Source organism: Epinephelus fuscoguttatus, linkage group LG3, assembly GCF_011397635.1.
Source record: "Epinephelus fuscoguttatus linkage group LG3, E.fuscoguttatus.final_Chr_v1".
Taxonomy (NCBI): domain Eukaryota; kingdom Metazoa; phylum Chordata; class Actinopteri; order Perciformes; family Serranidae; genus Epinephelus; species Epinephelus fuscoguttatus.
Genome location: NC_064754.1, coordinates 1,590,221 through 1,609,904, shown reverse-complemented (window position 1 = coordinate 1,609,904; position 19,684 = coordinate 1,590,221). Strand labels below are relative to the sequence as shown.

The 19,684-nt window shown below is 43.6% G+C and overlaps 1 protein-coding gene across 1 annotated transcript in view; it reads left to right on the top strand.

Annotated features, from left to right (window-relative positions):
* Nucleotides 1-17,648, top strand: part of mark1 (MAP/microtubule affinity-regulating kinase 1) — a 40,085-nt gene extending 22,437 nt beyond the window's left edge. Inside the window, exons 10-20 of the mRNA XM_049567359.1 lie at nt 448-582; nt 1,578-1,679; nt 3,442-3,561; nt 6,716-6,815; nt 8,544-8,656; nt 9,773-9,914; nt 10,013-10,146; nt 13,308-13,393; nt 13,467-13,616; nt 13,695-13,964; nt 16,029-17,648. Of these exons, the coding sequence (XP_049423316.1) occupies nt 448-582; nt 1,578-1,679; nt 3,442-3,561; nt 6,716-6,815; nt 8,544-8,656; nt 9,773-9,914; nt 10,013-10,146; nt 13,308-13,393; nt 13,467-13,616; nt 13,695-13,964; nt 16,029-16,371 (1,695 nt within the window). The 3' untranslated portion in view covers nt 16,372-17,648. The remainder of the gene's footprint in view (nt 1-447; nt 583-1,577; nt 1,680-3,441; nt 3,562-6,715; nt 6,816-8,543; nt 8,657-9,772; nt 9,915-10,012; nt 10,147-13,307; nt 13,394-13,466; nt 13,617-13,694; nt 13,965-16,028) is intronic.
* The last annotated feature ends 2,036 nt before the right edge of the window (nt 17,649-19,684 follow it).

Here is a 19,684-nt window from a genome sequence, read left to right as displayed (position 1 = left end):
ACGGTTAAGTTAATCACACATTCACTCCGCTCGGCGCTCTGCTGCTCCGTCTCCACAGACAGAGTGTCCAGAGTGCGCTCTGCCACTCTGAGAGTGCGCTGCTCTGGATAACCCAACGCTACATTCAGACAGCGCTCCCAATTTATCAACGCTCCAGTTTGTGTCAGAGTGCGCTCCCACACTCACAATGAGTGTTTCTGAACGCACCACTCACATCATCTTCCTCCATCGTCTAAAACAAGACAACACAACCTGTTAGCTAGCGCTAGCTAATGTCTGTGGAGAACTGTTTTGGCTCCAGCTAAGCCCCGCCCACCAACAAACACCACACTGTTTACTAACAGTAAAAGAGTGTATAAAGCTTTCTGACTTTTTAAAATTGGAAGTTTGTGCAGTAATTCATTGGTACATAAAGTGTTTTGAAATCAATCTCTCTGTGTGTCTCAGGCAGAAAACCTTCTGCTGGACGCTGACATGAACATTAAGATCGCAGACTTTGGTTTCAGTAATGAGTTCACTCTGGGCAGTAAGCTGGACACCTTCTGTGGATCTCCTCCCTACGCTGCTCCTGAACTCTTCCAGGTGATCACCCAGCTCCGCCCACCACACCTGCATAACCAACACCTGCTGATGTCCATGCTTTACATTACATTCTGCTTCATACAGGTCACATCCTCACATTTATAATGCTCATCAGTTTCTTAAAAGGTTCAGTGTGTCAGATTCAGGGGGCTTTAGTGGCATCTAGTGGTGAGAGGTTGCAACCAGCTGAAACGTCTCCTGGTCAGAATTCCTTCAGTGTTCATTGTTCAATAGCTGAATTATCCTCAGAGGTCTCTTCCTCTCAGAGACAAACACACCAGCTGATTTAAACTGTAAAAACACTGATCCCACACAGCTCAGAGAAATAAAAAAAGTCACAGGAGGTTAAAGGCCACAAACATATTCTAGATCTCTCTGTCACTTTATACACAAGTAATGTGACATGTTTGTCATCTGTAGACAGAAGGAATAAATGGGGGGACAAGATGTAAAGAATGGGACAGAGGTGAGATGGGATGAAACGGGAGAAAAGATAAGAAGATTTTATATCCAAAAGGTCAAAGGTCAGCTTGACTGTGACATCATCATGTTTTAACGTCATATCTCAGGAACAGAAGGGGAGACATTTGGTCAGATACTGAATTGGTGACTCTAATCTTGAAACTGTGCTGATTGTATAGATCTTCTGTGTGTGAAGCATCCATGTTCTCACTGACATGGATGGAGACTGTAGCTGCAACCTGACAGGTTCACGGAGGCGTACAACTGCGAGGCGGAAATTCTAGTTTTAAATGAACAAAATCTGAGCGAATATTGGAGTCGCAGCTTTGATGGTATCAGGAGGAGTTTTTCGTTCAAATGGATGAAAATATGTTCCGACATATTTAAGGTAAAACTTAGTGATTCAGACTGAATTTGACTTCCTAAACTAAATTTAAAACTTAATTTATAAGGAATCATGTAATGGTATAATGAACATGCAGCACCTGAGGACAGTGAGGACTGCTGGGTAATGTAGTTTTGTATCTCTGCAGGGGAAGAAGTATGACGGGCCGGAGGTGGACGTCTGGAGTCTGGGAGTGATTCTGTACACGCTGGTCAGCGGCTCGCTGCCCTTCGACGGGCAGAACCTCAAGGTGTGGACAAAATAACAGAAACACCTTTCAGCAATGTAAAAACAGTCACATTTCACAGTTACAGGAAGTGCTGCACTGCTGCTGTATTCAGTGTACAGGAAGGACGCTCCGTTAGCTGGTCAGTTAGTACAGTAAGTGAACCTGGAGTCAAGCTGCTGGTCAGTGCTGCAGGGATGAAGATTTTCTGTAGGCTGAAGCAGAAGTTAGCGTCACCCTGGTTCCCTCGTCAGAAAGCCAGGGGGATTTTTCCGTTGGATTTTGAATCATTTCGGAAAATAAGATGGTTCCCACGGTCCTGGAAAACCTGGAAAAGTCGTGGAAGGTTTTGGTAAAGTCCTGTTTATTGTGTGTAATGAAATACTTAGAGTAGTCTTCTGTGATAACCGTCTACTTCATGTAACATAACGGCAAATTTATGTTCTGTAGGCACGACGTAACGTAGCTCCAGTATGCGTCCATGTGTGATGTTTGTTTACCAACATGTATGTTTCTTCATTTTCTCCCTGGGTTCCGTCTCTCCCTCCGTGTACGACACCTAGCTAACTATTACGGGCAAGCAGAGCAAGAAGAATATATATATATTAAGAGTCCTTGAAAAATTCATGGAAGTTTTGAAGTTTTGTCCATGTAAATGTGAGGGGACCTGAAATTAACTCTGCACCCCTAAAAAAAGTTTATGATACTTACACGTTTTGTTCAGTGAGATCATCTTCGCTAATGAACACCACTTTATGATAATTGAAATAAAATGTCATGTTAGGCTATAACCTAACTACACCATGGTCACATGACTTAACATCACCACAGTGAGGCTGTAAAGGTGCGTTCAGTGTGCTGACGTTCTGTAGTCTCATCTAGCAACTTGTTAGCAACCGTCTTTTTAAAGACCCTTAAAAGTTGAGAGTTATCGTACTGTGTGCATTTGTTTATCTATGATATTGGGGGGAAAATTGCAACTGGATGGAGATCTAGTCATTTAGAATTTAGTTATTTTCAAAGAGGAGACTTTTTCTCAAACGTCCATTAACAGAATATTGTCAAGTTTCAATTACAGTAATAAAACGTTTGTGCCTTTACAGCTCACCATTGTCATAATGTGAAAATCTCATACTGTTGCAACGTATCTCATGTCGTAGAACAAAACGTGAAAGTCTCTTCAGCTTGTGTGAACCAGACCTTGTTTCAGACATCTAAGCAAAAACACACTCACTTTGAGACGAGGGAGCAGGAAGTGCTAACATGCTAACTCATCTCTGGGTTTTAGGACTCATTCCTGCAGCACTCTACTGGTGATTATTTCATAATCGCTTCATTCATACTGCTGATTATTTTCTCAATGAATCATTTCAGCCCATTTAACAACAGAAAATATTTAAAGTCTAGTTTCCCGAGTTGATGCCCAGTCAAAAAACCAACACATATTTAATTTACCATCATGTTAAGTCAAATAAGAGCAAAAGTTTTTACATCTGAGGATGTTAAAAGAATGTTTTTAACATAGAAATGACTCCAACAGTTTATCGATGACCAGAATAGCTGCTGATTATTTTTTGTTGACTGTCTAATCAATTAATCAACTGATCGTTGCAGCTCTACTAAATTAATGAGCTAATGCTAATTTTCCAGTTTCAGTCAGCTGATGTCTGTTAGCTGACAGCAAGTCAGAGGTTCGTAAGAGCTTTTTCACAAAACAGTCTTCAGAACCTTCGACTGGTTTCTGACAGTCCACACTGTGTGTGTGTGTGTGTGTGTGTGTGTGTAGGAGCTAAGGGAGCGTGTCCTCAGAGGAAAGTACCGGATTCCCTTCTACATGTCGACTGACTGTGAGAACCTGCTGAAGAAGCTGCTGGTGCTGAACCCGGGGAAACGAGGCAGCCTGCAGGTGAGACCAGCGTCAGGGGGCGGAGCCTTGTGTGAACATTTTCAGACGCGTTTGACACGCAGACCGTGCCGGTGTACCGAATTTTACCAGGTGTCATAATTGATTCTGCAGCTGCTCCTTAGCAGAACACAACGACACCGTGTCCCCACAGAGAACCAGCGTCTGACTGTCATGTAACATCGAAACTCTCTGTCAACACTGAATCTGTTAAATATCACCATCCACCAGTACGTTGTTTTCAGCGATGGTCATTTACCTGAAACTCTCAGCTCCCTGGTGATCTCTGTCCAGCTGACACCTTATTAGGTTGAAACAAGGAGGTATTGTGTGGATAAGCCCTCATTTCAGCTACATGAATCAGCCGCTCCTCGCCCGTAGTGGAGCTTTCAAAGCAAGCGTCAGGAATAAATAGAAAGTTGAGCTCAAAATGGAGCCTGCAGTCTGTCAGGAACCTCTTTCAGTGGCTTCAGATCCAAAATGTTGTCATATTGGTGCGAGTCTCACCACCAGACAATCAGAGATCTCCGCCTTCTGACAGTCTGGGGACACTCCTTTCTAAAGTGTGTTTAACACACCGGCGAAAACGGCCGGCAACAAAGCAACGCCTCTTGCATTTTTGAAAAGGACACGCCTTCTCGGAAATGTGCGCTCCTCCTTTTCTCGTCTGCAAGGACACAAACACACAGAGAGCTTGAAAATGGATGCCGAGAGATTTAACTCTGTTTTATCAAACGTGTGCTCAGTCCACAAGATTGTGGAAATGAAGGACTTGCAGCGACTTGAGCCATTTTGTACCAATCACGTGTTTCTAGTGGGACTGTGTTTACGAGCACAAGAGTTCAGCGAGCCACCGAAGGACCGCCCTGCAGATTTACTATTGGTTCTGCAACGTAGGGAGTTTTTTTAAACTCTGAAATTGTATCCGCCCATCTAAACACAAAATCAGGGAGAAAGTCATCAGTCTTTAGTTAAGCAAAGCGTCTAAAGTATGTATGTAAATCACGTCTTAATATCAACAACTCAGAGACACAAGTCATGTGCATGAATACCACCAACCCTACACCTATCACCATCAATGGTGTGACACTTGACTTTGTAGAGGACTTCACATACGTGAGGAGCCTAATCAGCAAGGACGACGGAGCGAAAAAGGACATCCAAGCAAGGCTCTCCAAAGCTCGTGGGGCATTCGCAAGACTTCAGCCAATCTGGAAGTCTAGACAGTACAACTTTCGGACTAAGATTCAGCTCTACACCAGCAATGTGAAATCTGTCCTTATGTGCGGCTCAGAATGCTGACGAGTGGTGAAAAGAGACAGGGATAAAATCAGTGCCTTCCACAATGGGCGCCTGAGAAAAATCTGCCAAATCTTCTGGCCAAACAAAATAACAACCGAGGAGCTGTATGGCAAAACAGGATGTAGAAATAAAACACTGGCGACTCAGATGGCTAGGTCACGTCCTAAGAATGGACAAGGAGAGATACTGAAGGGAGCATTACGATGGACACCACCCAGAAAACGTAAGCCTGGATGGCCAAAGAACACCTGACTGAGAACAGTTGAAGGGGAGCTGAAAGAAATGAAGCTTACATGGGGAGAGGCACAGAAAGTAGCACAACACTGAGATGAATGGCGTCGAGTCGTCGAAGTCTTATTTCCCTCCTGGGAAGAAGAGGATTAAGTAAGTAAGTAATCACATTGTCATGTTGCTTAATACTAATGCAGTATGAGTTGGATTTAGTGCTGTGACACAGTCAGCACAGGTTGATGATGTAAGCTACTTCTCAATTTGCCAGAACGAGTCATCATGACAAAGTGGGTTCAGCTGTTTTGGTTAGATTCAGACTGTTTAAGCTCGTGCATGGGACCAGATTCTAGTAGAACCAGCAAGCAAAGAGCTGTGCTTATCTTATTTATTAAATTATTTAACCTTTAACTAACCAGATAAGTCAACTGAGAACCCTTTACGATGACGACCCGGCCAAGAGGCGGCGACACCAGGCAAGTCAATAAAAGACGGTAAAACGTAGGTTCAGCTGGTGCAATAAAACATCATCAGACGAAATTAAAACATCACAATATATACAGTATATACAGCATCAGTGATCTGTGTACTGTGCTTCATCCATCTGTCCATCAGACGTCCCTCTCCCCAGCAACACTTTCCAGCTCCTCCTGGAGGACCCCGAGGTGTTCCCAGACCAGATGAGATATATAATCCCTCCAGTGTGTTCTGGGTCTGCCCCGGGGCCTCCTACCAGGTGGGACGTGCGTGAAACACCTCCAGCGGGAGGTGCCCAGGAGGATCCTGATCAGATGTTGAACCACCTCAACTGACCCCTTAAGGGGCAGCAGTTCTACTCCGAGCTCCTCCCCCTATCTCTAAGGCTGAGCCCAGATACCCTTCTGAGAAAACTCATTTCTGACGCTCGTGTCAGCGATCTCGTCTTTTCGGTCACTACCCAGAGCTCATGACCATAGGTGAGGGTTGGGACGTAGATGGACCAGTAAGTCAAAAGTTTTGTCTTCTGGCTCAGCTCCCTCTTCACCTCTTAAATTGCCCCCTGGGGACAAATAAAGTTTATTGAATTGAATTGAATTGAATTGACAGTCTGGCGCATCGCTGCAGACACATCCGATTAGCAGACTGGAAGGAGGTGTGAATTTAGGAGTGATCATACTAATGACTTTTCCAGAGTGTAAGTTACTGTTGGAAGTATTGAGGAGAGCAGAGAAATGGAGGCGTTATGCCAGTAGTGTAATAAAATAAAGTGATACGAGTGGATGTGTCGCCTGATGTGGTCGCGGTGATGGGTGGCTGATGAGAGAATACAGGTTCAGCTTCACAATAAAAGCCTCTGAGTAGTTTCCAGATGTAAGTTTTGTTTTACTGTGAAGCGACTGCAGCAACAGCAGATCAGCTCTGACAGCTCTGTTTATTGATCACCACACCCTCCAATCTATATTCACCTTTTCTCAGCCCCTCTGTACGTTGTGCTGCTGCACAGCCACAAACTAAAATAGGTGGAGACACTGACACAATCTGTGCGCCCAGGTTCTGCCACTCTGTGCACCCAAACTGTTTAACAGCTGAATGAAAGAGCTCCTGTTGTTTGTTTGATTGTTTGTTTATTTGTTTGTTTGTTTGTCAGCAAATCATGAAGGATCGCTGGATGAACATTGGGTACGACGAGAAGGAGCTGAAAACATACAGCGAACCAGAACAAGACTTCAACGACCTCAAACGCATCGGTTAGTTCTACAAACCCAGAGAACATTCCCCTCATCCATTGGTTATATCTGAATACACACTGAATGCACCAGGGGCCTGTATCACGAAGCAGGATTAATGTCTCAGCGAGGTAACTTCAGGGTTAACTCTGGGTTTTCGGTCTCACGAAGCCGGTTCAGTTCTTATCGGGGTAGATCACCATGGTAACTTACTCTGAACGGCTATCCTGCTCCGGAGCAGGGTAAGTTCAGGGTTGAATCTGATCCTATAAAAAGCACCACCCACTGGCCAATCAGCTGTTGATGGCTGACAGAAATGCAGCCCAGTCATGACGGGAAGTTTAATTCATTTGATTGATTTTGATTTGAAAGTTTATTTTGAACATTAAAAAAGAAAAGAAAGCAACAACAACAGACAATGAAAAGATTGTTCAAAAAGGAGTGGAAAGAAGTGGAACTTTCATCCCACCCCTTCATAAGAAAGAAACTGATCATTAGCGGACACTTAATAGCACCATTAATTAGTGCCAACATTTTTTGTTGTTGGAGGAAATGATCCCTGTTAAAGATAATGGGCCTAACTGACAGCTTTGCTGCTGGAAATGTGGAAAGTAGCCTATCATGTCTACACTTCATGGTGTTTGAGGGATTTTCCTTTTTGTTTTTTAAAGAGGGACACTAGGTATATTTCTGCACAGCTGTTAATTTCTAACACAGCTCAATATCAGGATGATTTTATTCAGACTATCAGTTTGGTGTTGATATGATTTAATTGTGGCGTCAGCTTTAAGCTTTATTGTAGCATATATAACGTTATGACAAAGAAGACCAGTTTATCAGGCGCAATGATGTTAGACGATAATTGTAATACACGCAGTTCATCTGCATCATTGATTTCATGGGATTCAAGGGTGTGATCAGTGTCAGATGTACAGGTACAGGTACTGTAGCTACTTGAACCAGTGATGAGTCATTTAACCTACACATCATTTTATTTGCTGCCTTGTGTTGTCTTGATTTTTCCCTCTCTCCTCCTCTATTTCTTCTTTCCTCACCCATTTCTTTTCTTCTCTATTATGTGATTTCATTGATGTTTTGACAGGGGAATTTCTTTGATAAGCTTTTAGTGGCTTCTAACCTCTCCAGCACTTTTCTTTTTTTAGTCTTGTAAATGTTATACTGTCTGTTTTTAACATTATGTGCAAATAAACTAATCTAAACTAAAACTAAACATTATTCATCCCGTTATGCGTTGCCACGCATGTTTCCTCCTCCTGCAGCTGCCACGGTGTTGGCCTTTTCTCTAATGTTGCTTTTCTCCTCCTCATATTTTAGTAGAGTTAATCTCTGATCCTCACGAGAAATACTTTTTTTATCCTCACATACAGCGCTCTGTGACGCTGCGCTTCTCTCATGATTGTGATTGGTCCGCTGCGTGCGCGTTCACGACTCTTGATAAAGCAACCCTGAGTTGAGTTAACGAGTTGATATCCAGCGTTGTGATACCGATTATCCTGATTGCCATTGTTAGGGTTAGTCAACCCAGGATAGGTCTGGGTAACCCAGGAAAGGTTGATCTCGCTTCGTGATACAGGCCCCTGCTCTGGATGACCCATAATCCTCTTTGTTTCATGATGTCACTCTATTATCTGAAGCAGACCTTATGAATTTAATAACATTGAGTTATTAAATTCAGCCTAAATACAGCCTCTCAGAGCTGAGAGTACTGTGTGTTTTCTGACCAATCAGAGCTGATGGAGACGATGGGCTTCACTCAGGAGGAAGTGACAAAGGCGCTGGAGGGTCAGAAATACAACGAGGTGACGGCGATATACCTGCTGCTGGGGAGGAAACCCGCTGAGGTTTGTGACTGTTGTACACTCAGTGAAATCTGCAGAACATCTAAAGTCCTGTAGGTGATATTTATATATTGTGGGAACAAGTTTTTTATATTGTGGGAACAAGTTAATACCTTTTGGGAACAAGTTTTTTATATTGTGGGAACAAGTTTTTTATATTGTGGGAACAAGTTAATACCTTTTGGGAACAAGTTTATATATATTGTGGGAACAAGTTAATACCTTTTGGGAACAAGTTAAAATATATTGTGGGAACAAGTTTATATATTGTGGGAACTAGTTAATACCTTTTGGGAACAAGTTAAAATATATTGTGGGAACAAGTTTATATATTGTGGGAACTAGTTAATACCTTTTGGGGAACAATTTTTTTATATTGTGGGAACAAGTTAATACCTTTTGGGAACAAGTTTTTTATATTGTGGGAACAAGTTAATACCTTTTGGGAACAAGTTAAAATATATTGTGGGAACAAGTTTATATATTGTGGGAACTAGTTAATACCTTTTGGGAACAAGTTTATATATATTGTGGGAACAAGTTAATACCTTTTGGGAACAAGTTTTTTATATTGTGGGAACAAGTTAATACCTTGTGGGAACAAGTTTTTTATATTGTGGGAACAAGTTAATACCTTTTGGGAACAAGTTAAAATATATTGTGGGAACAAGTTTATATATTGTGGGAACTAGTTAATACCTTTTGGGAACAAGTTTATATATATTGTGGGAACAAGTTAATACCTTTTGGGAACAAATTTTTTATATTGTGGGAACAAGTTAATACCTTGTGGGAACAAGTTTTTTATATTGTGGGAACAAGTTAATACCTTTTGGGAACTAGTTTATTATCTTGTGGGAACAAGTTTTTTATATTGTGGGAACAAGTTAATACCTTTTGGGAACAAGTTAAAATATATTGTGGGAACAAGTTTATATATTGTGGGAACTAGTTAATACCTTTTGGGAACTAGTTTATTATCTTGTGGGAACAAATTAATGTCTCGTTGGAACAAGGAATTGGAGGAACAATGACAGGAGGTAAAATCTTGTAACAACTCCAGCCTGTAACTGGGCCAGTCTTCTACCCATAATCCTCTGCTGTGACTGTCCCCACTAGTTTGAAGGCAGCGAGTCTTTGTCCAGCAGTAGCCTAGTTCATAGGTCACGACCCAGCAGCGACCTCAACGGCTCCAGCCAGTCCCCCGCCCATTCTCGCAACGCACCGGCCAATCAGAAGCAGCGGCGCTTCAGCGACCACGGTGAGTTTCTGTCCAGACGTGACCGAGCTGGTCCAAAGCTCTGGGGACATTAGAGTGTTAACCTCAGGCCTCTGTTTGCTGTCTGTCCTGTGTCTCAGTGGCGCCCTCTGTCCCCCCACCTGTGTCCTACACCAAGCGTTGTCATGCCAGCAGCGTAGAGAGCGACAGGAAGGACGAGCCAGCGTCACCAGTGGGAGCTCCAGACCGCAGGAGGTCAGCCACCGCCTCAGGGGTGAGAGGATTCAGATACCAGGTCCAAACCAGGTCCAAACACTTAGTCTGAGCAATCTAATGGAATATGGTCCAAATGACACAGGACAGGACAGGATAAGGACTACCACACTGATAATGCTGGAACAAACTGTAGAGACATGGCAATCCAACATGTTTGTGTTTATTTGTCTCCTCTTTTGGGAGATCTATGTTAGGTTTTCAAAAATGCAACAAAGAAAAAAGCCGTGGGTGAGCATTAAACATTTTGAACAAACGCATCAGCTCTCAGTGTCTCCGTAGGAATATGCGTCTGATCGTATTGTTTCATTGAGTTTGTATGGAATCACGCTGTCTCTAAAGTTCACCTCACACAGCTCAGCACAGCTAAAACCAGGTGAAGTGTGATCGCCACTTTAAAGCTTAATCCTGTTAGTCTTTGTTTTGAGTTTGTAAAAATGAGGGTCACGATGCAAAATGTCTTTTACCACAACATTAACTGTAACCTATGAGAACATGGTGGAATACAGAAACATTGATCACTGTGTGATGGATGACCTCAGTGATTTACAGCACAGTTCAACACAGTTTTCGTATGGCCTTAAACACGTTGCTGTGAGGCGACAGTGCTAACCACTGCACCACCCCACTGCACCACCACGGTGCGTAAAGAGCGCAGAGATGTTATTTTATTTATTCAGAGAACAGTGTTCTGGGACCCATTATTAGATCAGTGAGGAGCTTACCTGGCTTCGAACAATGAACTCTGGACTGTCCGAGTGAGGCTGGAATTCACCACGATGCACTGGTACTGTTTTGTTGTGCTTTATGTATGCTCGTTTGTCTGTGTGTAGGTTTTTTGTTTGTTTTTTTACTTGTTATTTTTATTTATTTTTCTGCAGGTGACAGTCCACAGCCGTTTTCAAAACACACTTGTGTCACGCACTCTAAAAGAAACTTGTTGAAACTTTAAACAATAATTTATTGTACAAAATGGGGGAAACAAACGTTGACAAAAACGGTTCCATAATTCATATTAAATTCAAAAGATAACAAAAAACAGCTACAAGTTAGAGGGAATAGTGATAAAGTGGTAAAACTTGGCATTGATCCACAGCCTCAGACGGATGCACTCAAGCGTGCCGTGCGCACAAGCTCCGTTGGTAGGCGATACTATATTTTCACATTTTTAACAATGCAATTTAAAAGTTTTGATTTTTATTGATAACCTGCATTTACCAACAACAAAAAGACTACATTTAGCACCAAAAAATATGTAAAAATAATAATAATAATAAGTAAGTAAAAAAAATAACATCGAATACCAAATTTTCATAACGAATACCTACCCACTAGGGTTGGGAATCTGTCTGTGATAGACGATTCGATACGATTCAAAAACGATGTATTTTTAATACAGAACGATTCGATACGATTCTATGGTTAACATTTGTTGATGTAGACATTAATCATACATTATAAAATAAAGAAGCCAACTCTATAAAAGTGACATTCTTACAGTATTTTCAAATTTGTAAAAGACCACATCCCCAAGCACTGTTGCTGTATGGCACTGGCAAAAATAAAATATAAAGACAAACAACAACAAAATCCCATGTCAAATGAATTTATTTTTAGACATGGACCAAAAAAAGACTTGCTGAATGAACATCATTTTGTTGGATGGGATCAATATAAGAAGTTTTAAACTTTAAGTGAAGTGAACTTTAAGTAAAATTTAAGTGTTTTAAAACCTACTTGTTGTGTTGTTTTTATGGTATTGTCTGTGTTTTTGTATGTATCTTATATGGACTTCAATCTGGAATAAAGTTTATTATAACGCTGTACAATATAAACATAAAGCAGAATAAAATATAGTTGATATCATGGACTGTGATGACTAGCAGCTTATCACTGACAGCATGTCAGACTATTTCTCTGTGTTTGCTACACTCTGTGTTTGTCATTTATAAAAAGATAAATCACTTTTCTATAATACATCAATGATATTTCAATGGAATAAATTACTTATTGACTCCCAAAAAAGCAGCATCAATAAGTGATTAACATAGGGGGGGTCAAAATAAAATAAATAAATAAAATAAAAATCAAACAGCCACCCTCCTCCCCTGACAAGTAAAGAACAGTCCCTAAAGTGCAGTGAGGTTTGTGGAAATGTGAACTGCTCGTTTCTCCTCTGACACGTCACATACCTGAGTGCTGCCAGGGCTCACCTGGTATTTCTGGGCAGTCATGACACCGACGAAGACTTCTTGAACCTGGAGCCAGGCTTCTCGGTCGCCGGCCGGTAAGCCGTTATCATGCGCCGCCGTATTTGACAGGAATACGTATTTCTGTCTGTGTCTGTGACCCTGCGTTCAACCCACAACCGGCAGGATTTGCCTGCAAAAATAGGAGTCCTGCGTATCTGTTGCAGAGGGCTCTGGAGTGCCGCAGCTGTGATGGGCCGGAACGCAGCACAGCCGCAGCCGGTGGAAACGCACACATTGACTAGAATTGAATCCTATCGGCTCCACTGCCGTGCTGGAGCGCAGACGCAACCAACACACATCTGGTGGAAATAGGCCTTTAGCTTCTGCTGCGGCTTGGCTGCTCCCTGGTTTATCCAACCAGCATCAACCAGCTTCTGTTCCTCATCTCCACCGGTCAAGCTGGCGCTGATGTTTACATCCATTATCGTTGTCAGTAATGCCTGCGACGGAGCATGCCGCCGGCTCTCGCATTGTTTTCGAGATGCAAACTGTTAAAGCCAGTCAACCGATTGCTAGTCTCGCGATACCCGAATCCCTGACTCTACAATCGATTCATCTAAGGATTCATGGCTGATTCATATCGATTGAGGAGGCTGCTACCGACGTAGCCGTATCTTTCGCTTGTCAAACCGGATATCCGGTCGTATCGATTAATCGTTCCCAACCCTACTACCCACAGAAACGAATATCCGAATATTTGGGTACAGCCCTACTTGTATGTTAATTTATAGATAAAGTATAAGAAATGTGGTGTCATGGATGGATTGAGTTTCACAGTGTGGCTGGATTGTCATGTCTTGATTTGCTTCCTGCTCCTCAGAGGATGATCCCTGTAGATTTAATGACCTTTATGACCTGTCAGTGGTGTCAGGTTGGATCAGTAGAATAAAGCAGACTGTGTCTGTTCCAGAGCATAACTCGGAGGAACACGTATGTTCATGAGAGGACGAGCGCAGAACGCCACTCGGTTGCTATTCCCAACGGAAAGGACAGCAGGTGAGAGGAATTATTATTATTTCATTGATTGCATGCTGTTATTCTTCAAATCAATATTTAATCTCTGTTTCAGTCTACCCGAGGTGCCTGCAGCATCCCCCTTCCCGTCGCCTGGGGCAACTGTCTCCTCCACACGCCCCCGTCATGTCAAGTCCATGTCGGCGTCAGGACATCCCATGAAGTCCTGCCTGCCCCCCATTGACGACAACGCAGAGTATCAGAGGTGAATCAGAGTTCTGCTGTTGATTCATTAACCGTGGAAACGTGTCACTACGTTAACAGCGTCTTCTCCCGCCCCCAGCTCCCCCCAGCAGCCCCCGCCATCACCCTCAGCCTTCAGCGTCACCAGCAGCAACAGCAGCACCACGCCGGACCGGACCCGCTTCCCCCGCGGCTCCTCCAGCCGCTCCACCTTCCACGGCGCTCAGCTTCGGGACCGACGACCCGCCACCTATAACGGCCCGCCGGCCTCGCCCAGCCTGTCCACGCACACCACCACATGGCTGGTCACGCCCCGCCGCGGCACCTCCACCTCCATTATTGGAAAGATCACCTCCAAGTTTGTACGCAGGTCAGTAAGAGCCAGGAAGCTGAAGTCAAATCAGTTATTACAGAGTTGTTTCTTTAGTGCTCTCACCTTCACCTTGTATTAAAGTCACTGAAACTCATTTGGTCAGTCGGCTCCTCACCTCGACTGACGACGCTGAACGCAGGATTCTCCGTCATGGTTTAAACTGTTGTGTTTGTTTTTATGCCTCCGTGCTGGAGACAGTCGTGGCCGGGGGCATTATGTCGTTGGGTTGTCCGTCTCACTCTCATGAATGCAACATCTCAAGAATGCATTGAAGGAATACCTTCTCATTTGACACAAACGTCCACTTGGACACAGTGATGAACTGGCTAGAATTTGGTGGTCAAAGGTCACTGTGACTTTGCATCCGTCTCATTCTCGTAAACTCAATATCTGAAGAAGGAATTGAGAGATTTTCTTTAAATTTGGCACAAATGACGACCTGGACACAAGAATGATTAGATTTGGATGGTGATAGGTCAAAGGTCAAGGTCACTATGACCTTATCTATTTCATTCTTGTGAATGCAATATCTCAAGAATGTATTGAGAGAACACCTTCTTATTTAGCGCAAGCATCCACTTGGACACAGTGATGAATTGGTTAGATTTTAGTGGTTAAAGGTCAAGGTCATTGTAATGTGTCCATCTCATTATCACAGAACAAGAATTCTGACTTTGAGGGCTTTGAGGAAATTTCCTCAAATTTGGCACGAACGACCACTTGGACTCAAGAGTGATATGATTAGAGTTTGATGGTGATAGGTCAAGGGTCAAGGTCACTGTGACCTTGCCTGTCTCATTGTTGCATGTGCGATATCTCAAGAACACCTTGAGGGAATTTCTTCAAGTTTGGCACTAACATCCGTTTGGACTCAAGAATTAACTAATTAGAATTTGGTGGTCACAAGTCAAGGTCACTATAATCTTGTGTTGATCTCATTCATGAGAACGGGATATCTTAAGAAAGCCTAGGGGGAGCTTCCTCATATTTGGCACAAATGTCCACTTGGACCCAAGAATGAACTAATTAGAACTTGGTAGTCAAAGGTCAAAGGTCGCTGTTGCCATAACTCAAGAATTCATATGCTAATTATGACAAAACTTCACACAAATGTCTAACAGGATAAAGTAATGAAGTGATGACATTCTATATCCAACAGGTCAAAGGTCAGCTTCACTGTGACATCATCATGTTTTAATGTCATATCTCAGGAGCAGAAGGGGAGACATTTGGTGATGATTTTTGTCAGATAACGGTTAAGAAAGTGCCCATGAAGAATTGCTCTTGCTGTGTTCTGCCTCCACCACAGCACAGTGGGGGTGAAAGGATCTGAAACTGAAAATAAAAAATCTTAAAAATTACACACTTGTCATGTGGACTCTATGTAACTATATTCCAAACCCGTCTGTGTGGAGAGAAAGAAAAAAGCATGTTTTGTGTAATTTTGGTAAACTGTCCCTTTAAGGCTCTGTGTCCACATAGCGGTTTTTTTTTCCCAGCAGAAAAGTGGCGGCAGGGTGCTGGGTAACGCTTCATCCCAGCGCCTCATAAAAAAGCACTGGTGCTGCTTTTTTTAATGATATGCTGCGCATGAGTTTTGTTTCTATGACAACATCTTGACACTAACATTAGCCAGGTAGCTAACACAACGCTACATAAACACAGGGTTGACTACACAGTCAAAAACAAGCTTACAACAGTGATAAAATCACAACACTCACCAGCATCATCTGGTGTCCGTCAGCCAATCTGCTCCCAAAACATGAACTTTTCTGTCTTTGTTGTGACAGTAGACAGTAGCCAAGCTAAAGAGGCGGCAGAGACGTCAACATAATAGTGCTCGGAGTGGCCGCACACAAAAGGTGGAGCACTCTTTTTTTGGAGGCGGCCGCTTATGCTCGCTCCTCATTCAGAACAATTGAAAAAAGATGCTATATGGACACAGGCCTTAGCACAGATTAACGTGGTCATCCTGAAAATGTCAAATATGTCATCTCCACGTTCAGAGACGCTGCAGCTTCCTGTGCTCTGTTAATGGTTTTGTTGGGTCTCATCCTCCAGGAGTTTTTCAAGCGAGCCCAAAGAGGAGGGGCGGGACTCCAAGCCTCGAGCCCTGCGCTTCACCTGGAGCATGAAGACCACGTCCTCCATGGAGCCGGGGGACATGATGAAGGAGATCCGAAGGGTCCTGGACGCCAACAACTGTGACTACGAGCAGCGTGAGCGCTACTCACTGTTCTGCGTGCATGGCGACGCCCGGCAGGACAGTCTGGTCCAATGGGAGATGGAGGTATGCAAGCTGCCCCGTCTCTCGCTCAACGGCGTGCGCTTTAAGAGGATCTCCGGCACGTCCATCGCCTTCAAAAACATCGCCTGCAAAGTGGCCAACGAGCTCAGACTGTGAAGGGCTCCCAGTCATCATCAAAGGAGAATACCTCTCTGTTCTTCACACAGTGATGCCCCACCAAGTGATGGCGGCCATCTTGTGTTCAGCACGTCGCTAACTGCTGTATGACTCAGAGGAAAAAAACACCTTATTATACCCAACACACTTACTATTTAATGTTATCACTAAATGTTTGCCAGTGAAACCAAATAATCCAGCTGATGTTCGGCAGGTTGACGAGGCTGATGAGGGTGTTTGTTTGCTGTCACGACCTGCAGGAGCGAGACCCTCTGTTGGTTTGTCACTGTTTACCTGCACTTCAGATTTCTACAAAAAACTGAATCATCATGTAAAGTTGAGACAGGTCGACAGGATTAAAGCTGATCACACAGGCAGAGAAACCTGACGAGTCTCTGACTGGACTCTCAACTAAGAGATTAGCTTGTCAGAGAGCCACACGAGTGAAGCAGCAGTTACATGGAGGGAAATGACGACCAGACTTCCATCTGGAGTTTTCTAATATTATTGCAGTGCATGTAGACGTATGCTCTGACTCTCTGCTTCGACCTGAGTGTTAAAATCAGTCATCTGGTTTCTGGAGTGCAGATAAACAGTGAGTGAAACATGACCTCTGCTCCACCTGTGCAACTCTCCTGCTGCAAGAGTATAACAGCGAGCTGTGCGTGCACGTTACACAACCTTAACTAGCTTTATTGGCTTTAAACGTGAACATGCTCAAGGAAGGAATCTGACTCTCGTTTTCGTTGACCTTAAATACAAAGAAAATATCCATACAGCTAAAAGCAAGGACGACAAAACTAAACAAGATAAACATTGACCTGCATGCTGGTGAAGATTCTCAGTCATCCAGGTCATGGTAATCATAAGTGCTGTATCGTAGGCAGCTGGACTTGATTGCGTTTCTTGAAGATGTTTCACCTCTCATCCAAGAAGCTTCTAAATGACTGGTGCAGAGTCGCAGGCTTTGAACTCTGTGTGGGTGTGAACCCTTGCAGAGTCGTTGAGGTCACATGTGAGCTCTGAGTTTCAGTTTCCAGAGAAGAAAGATCCCAGCAAGCATTTTTTGGTTTAAAAAAAAGTCTAATAGCCGTCTACATGAAGACCTGACGTGTAGGCTAAATCACGGCTGAATTTGGGCTGTCAGTGAAAATTTGGTAGACGTCTAACCATAGCCAAAGTGTAGACGTCATCAATTATACAGCTATGTAGAGACCATGTCCAAAAAATGGAGATAAACATACACTGAACAAAAATATAAACGCACCACTTTTGTTTTTGCTCCCATTTTTCATGAGCTGAACTCAAAGATCTAAAACATTTTCTATCCACACTAAAGACCATTTCTCACAAATATCTGTCTAAATCTGTGTTAGTGAGCACTTCTCCTTTGCCGAGATAATCCATCCCACCTCACAGGTGTGGCATATCAAGATGCTGATTAGACAGCATGAATATTGCACAGGTGTGCCTTAGGCTGGCCACAATAAAAGGTCACTCTCAAATGTGCAGTTTTGCTTTATTTGGGGGGATCTGGGGGGGTCAGAAAACCAGTCAGTATCTGGTGTGACCACCATTTGCCTCACGCAGTGCAACACATCTCCTTCACATAGAGTTGATCAGGTTGTTGATTGTGGCCTGTGGAATGTTGGTCCACTCCTCTTCAATGGCTGCGCGCAGTTGCTGGATATTGGCAGGAACTGGAACACGCTGTCGTATACGCCGATCCATAGCATCCCAAACATGCTCAATGGGTGACATGTCCGGTGAGTATGCTGGCCATGCAAGAACTGGGATGTTTTCAGCTTCCAGGAATTGTGTACAGATCCTTGCAACATGGGGCCATGCATTATCATGCTGCAACATGAGGTGATGGTCGTGGATGAATGGCACAACAATGGACCTCAGGATCTCACGATATCTCTGTGCATTCAAAATGCCATCAATAAAATGCACCTGTGTTCGTTGTCCATAACATACGCCTGCCCATACCATAACCCCACCGCCACCATGGGCTACTCGATCCACAGCGTTGACATCAGCAAACCGCCCCCTCCACACGACGCCACACATGCTGTCTGCCATCTGCCCTGAACAGTGAAAACTGGGATTCATCCATGAAGAGAACACCTCTCCAACATGCCAGACGCCATCGAATGTGAGCATTTGCCCACTCAAGTCGGTTACGACAACAAACTGCAGTCAGGTCGAGACCCCGATGAGGACGACGAGCGTGCAGATGAGCTTCCCTGAGACGGTTTCTGACAGTTTGTGCAGAAATTCTTTGGTTATGCAAACCGATTGTTGCAGCAGCTGTCCGGGTGGCTGGTCTCAGACGATCTTGGAGGTGAACATGCTGGATGTGGAGGTCCTGGGCTGGTGTGGTTACACGTGGTCTGCGGTTGTGAGGCCGGTTGGATGTACTGCCAAACTGTCTGAAACGCCTTTGGAGACGGCTTATGGTAGAGCAATGAACATTCAGTTCACAGGCAACAGCTCTGGTGGACATTCCTGCAGTCAGCATGCCAATTGCACGCTCCCTCAAAACTTGCGACATCTGTGGCATTGTGCGGTGTGATAAAACTGCACATTTCAGAGTGGCCTTTTATTGTAGCCAGCCTAAGGCACACCTGTGCAATAATCATGCTGTCTAATCAGCATCTTGATATGCCACACCTGTGAGGTGGGATGGATTATCTCGGCAAAGGAGAAGTGCTCACTAACACAGATTTAGACAGATTTGTGAACAATATTTGTGAGAAATGGTCTTTAGTGTGGATAGAAAATGTTTAAGATCTTTGAGTTCAGCTCATGAAAAATGGGAGCAAAAACAAAAGTGGTGCGTTTATATTTTTGTTCAGTGTATTTTAATTACTGTTGACTCTCCATACGTGATTGAGTATCATACCGCACGCCATCTGCAATGGCGAAAATTACATTTAATCAATTTCAAAATTAAATCAGCTAGATTTGGGTTACATGTAGCTAGACTAAATCGGAGCTAAATATAGTCAATACGTTTAAATCACGACTATTGCTTGCTGGGATGGTATGAAAGAAGCCATCTACGTCAAACTGGAACGACCATCGTTAAAGAGAGGAGGTGGCCTATGACACCATGTATCACACACCTACAATGCAGTTTTGGGATCCCTCCCCAAATGACTTCACACCCATTCACACCTGGACCCATGTAACCCTAATGACACGCAAGATGGCAAGGCCAGACTCTGCAAGGGTTCACACTCACACAGAGTTCAAAGCCTGTGACTCTGCACCAGTCATTTAGAAGCTTCTTGGATGAGAGGTGAAA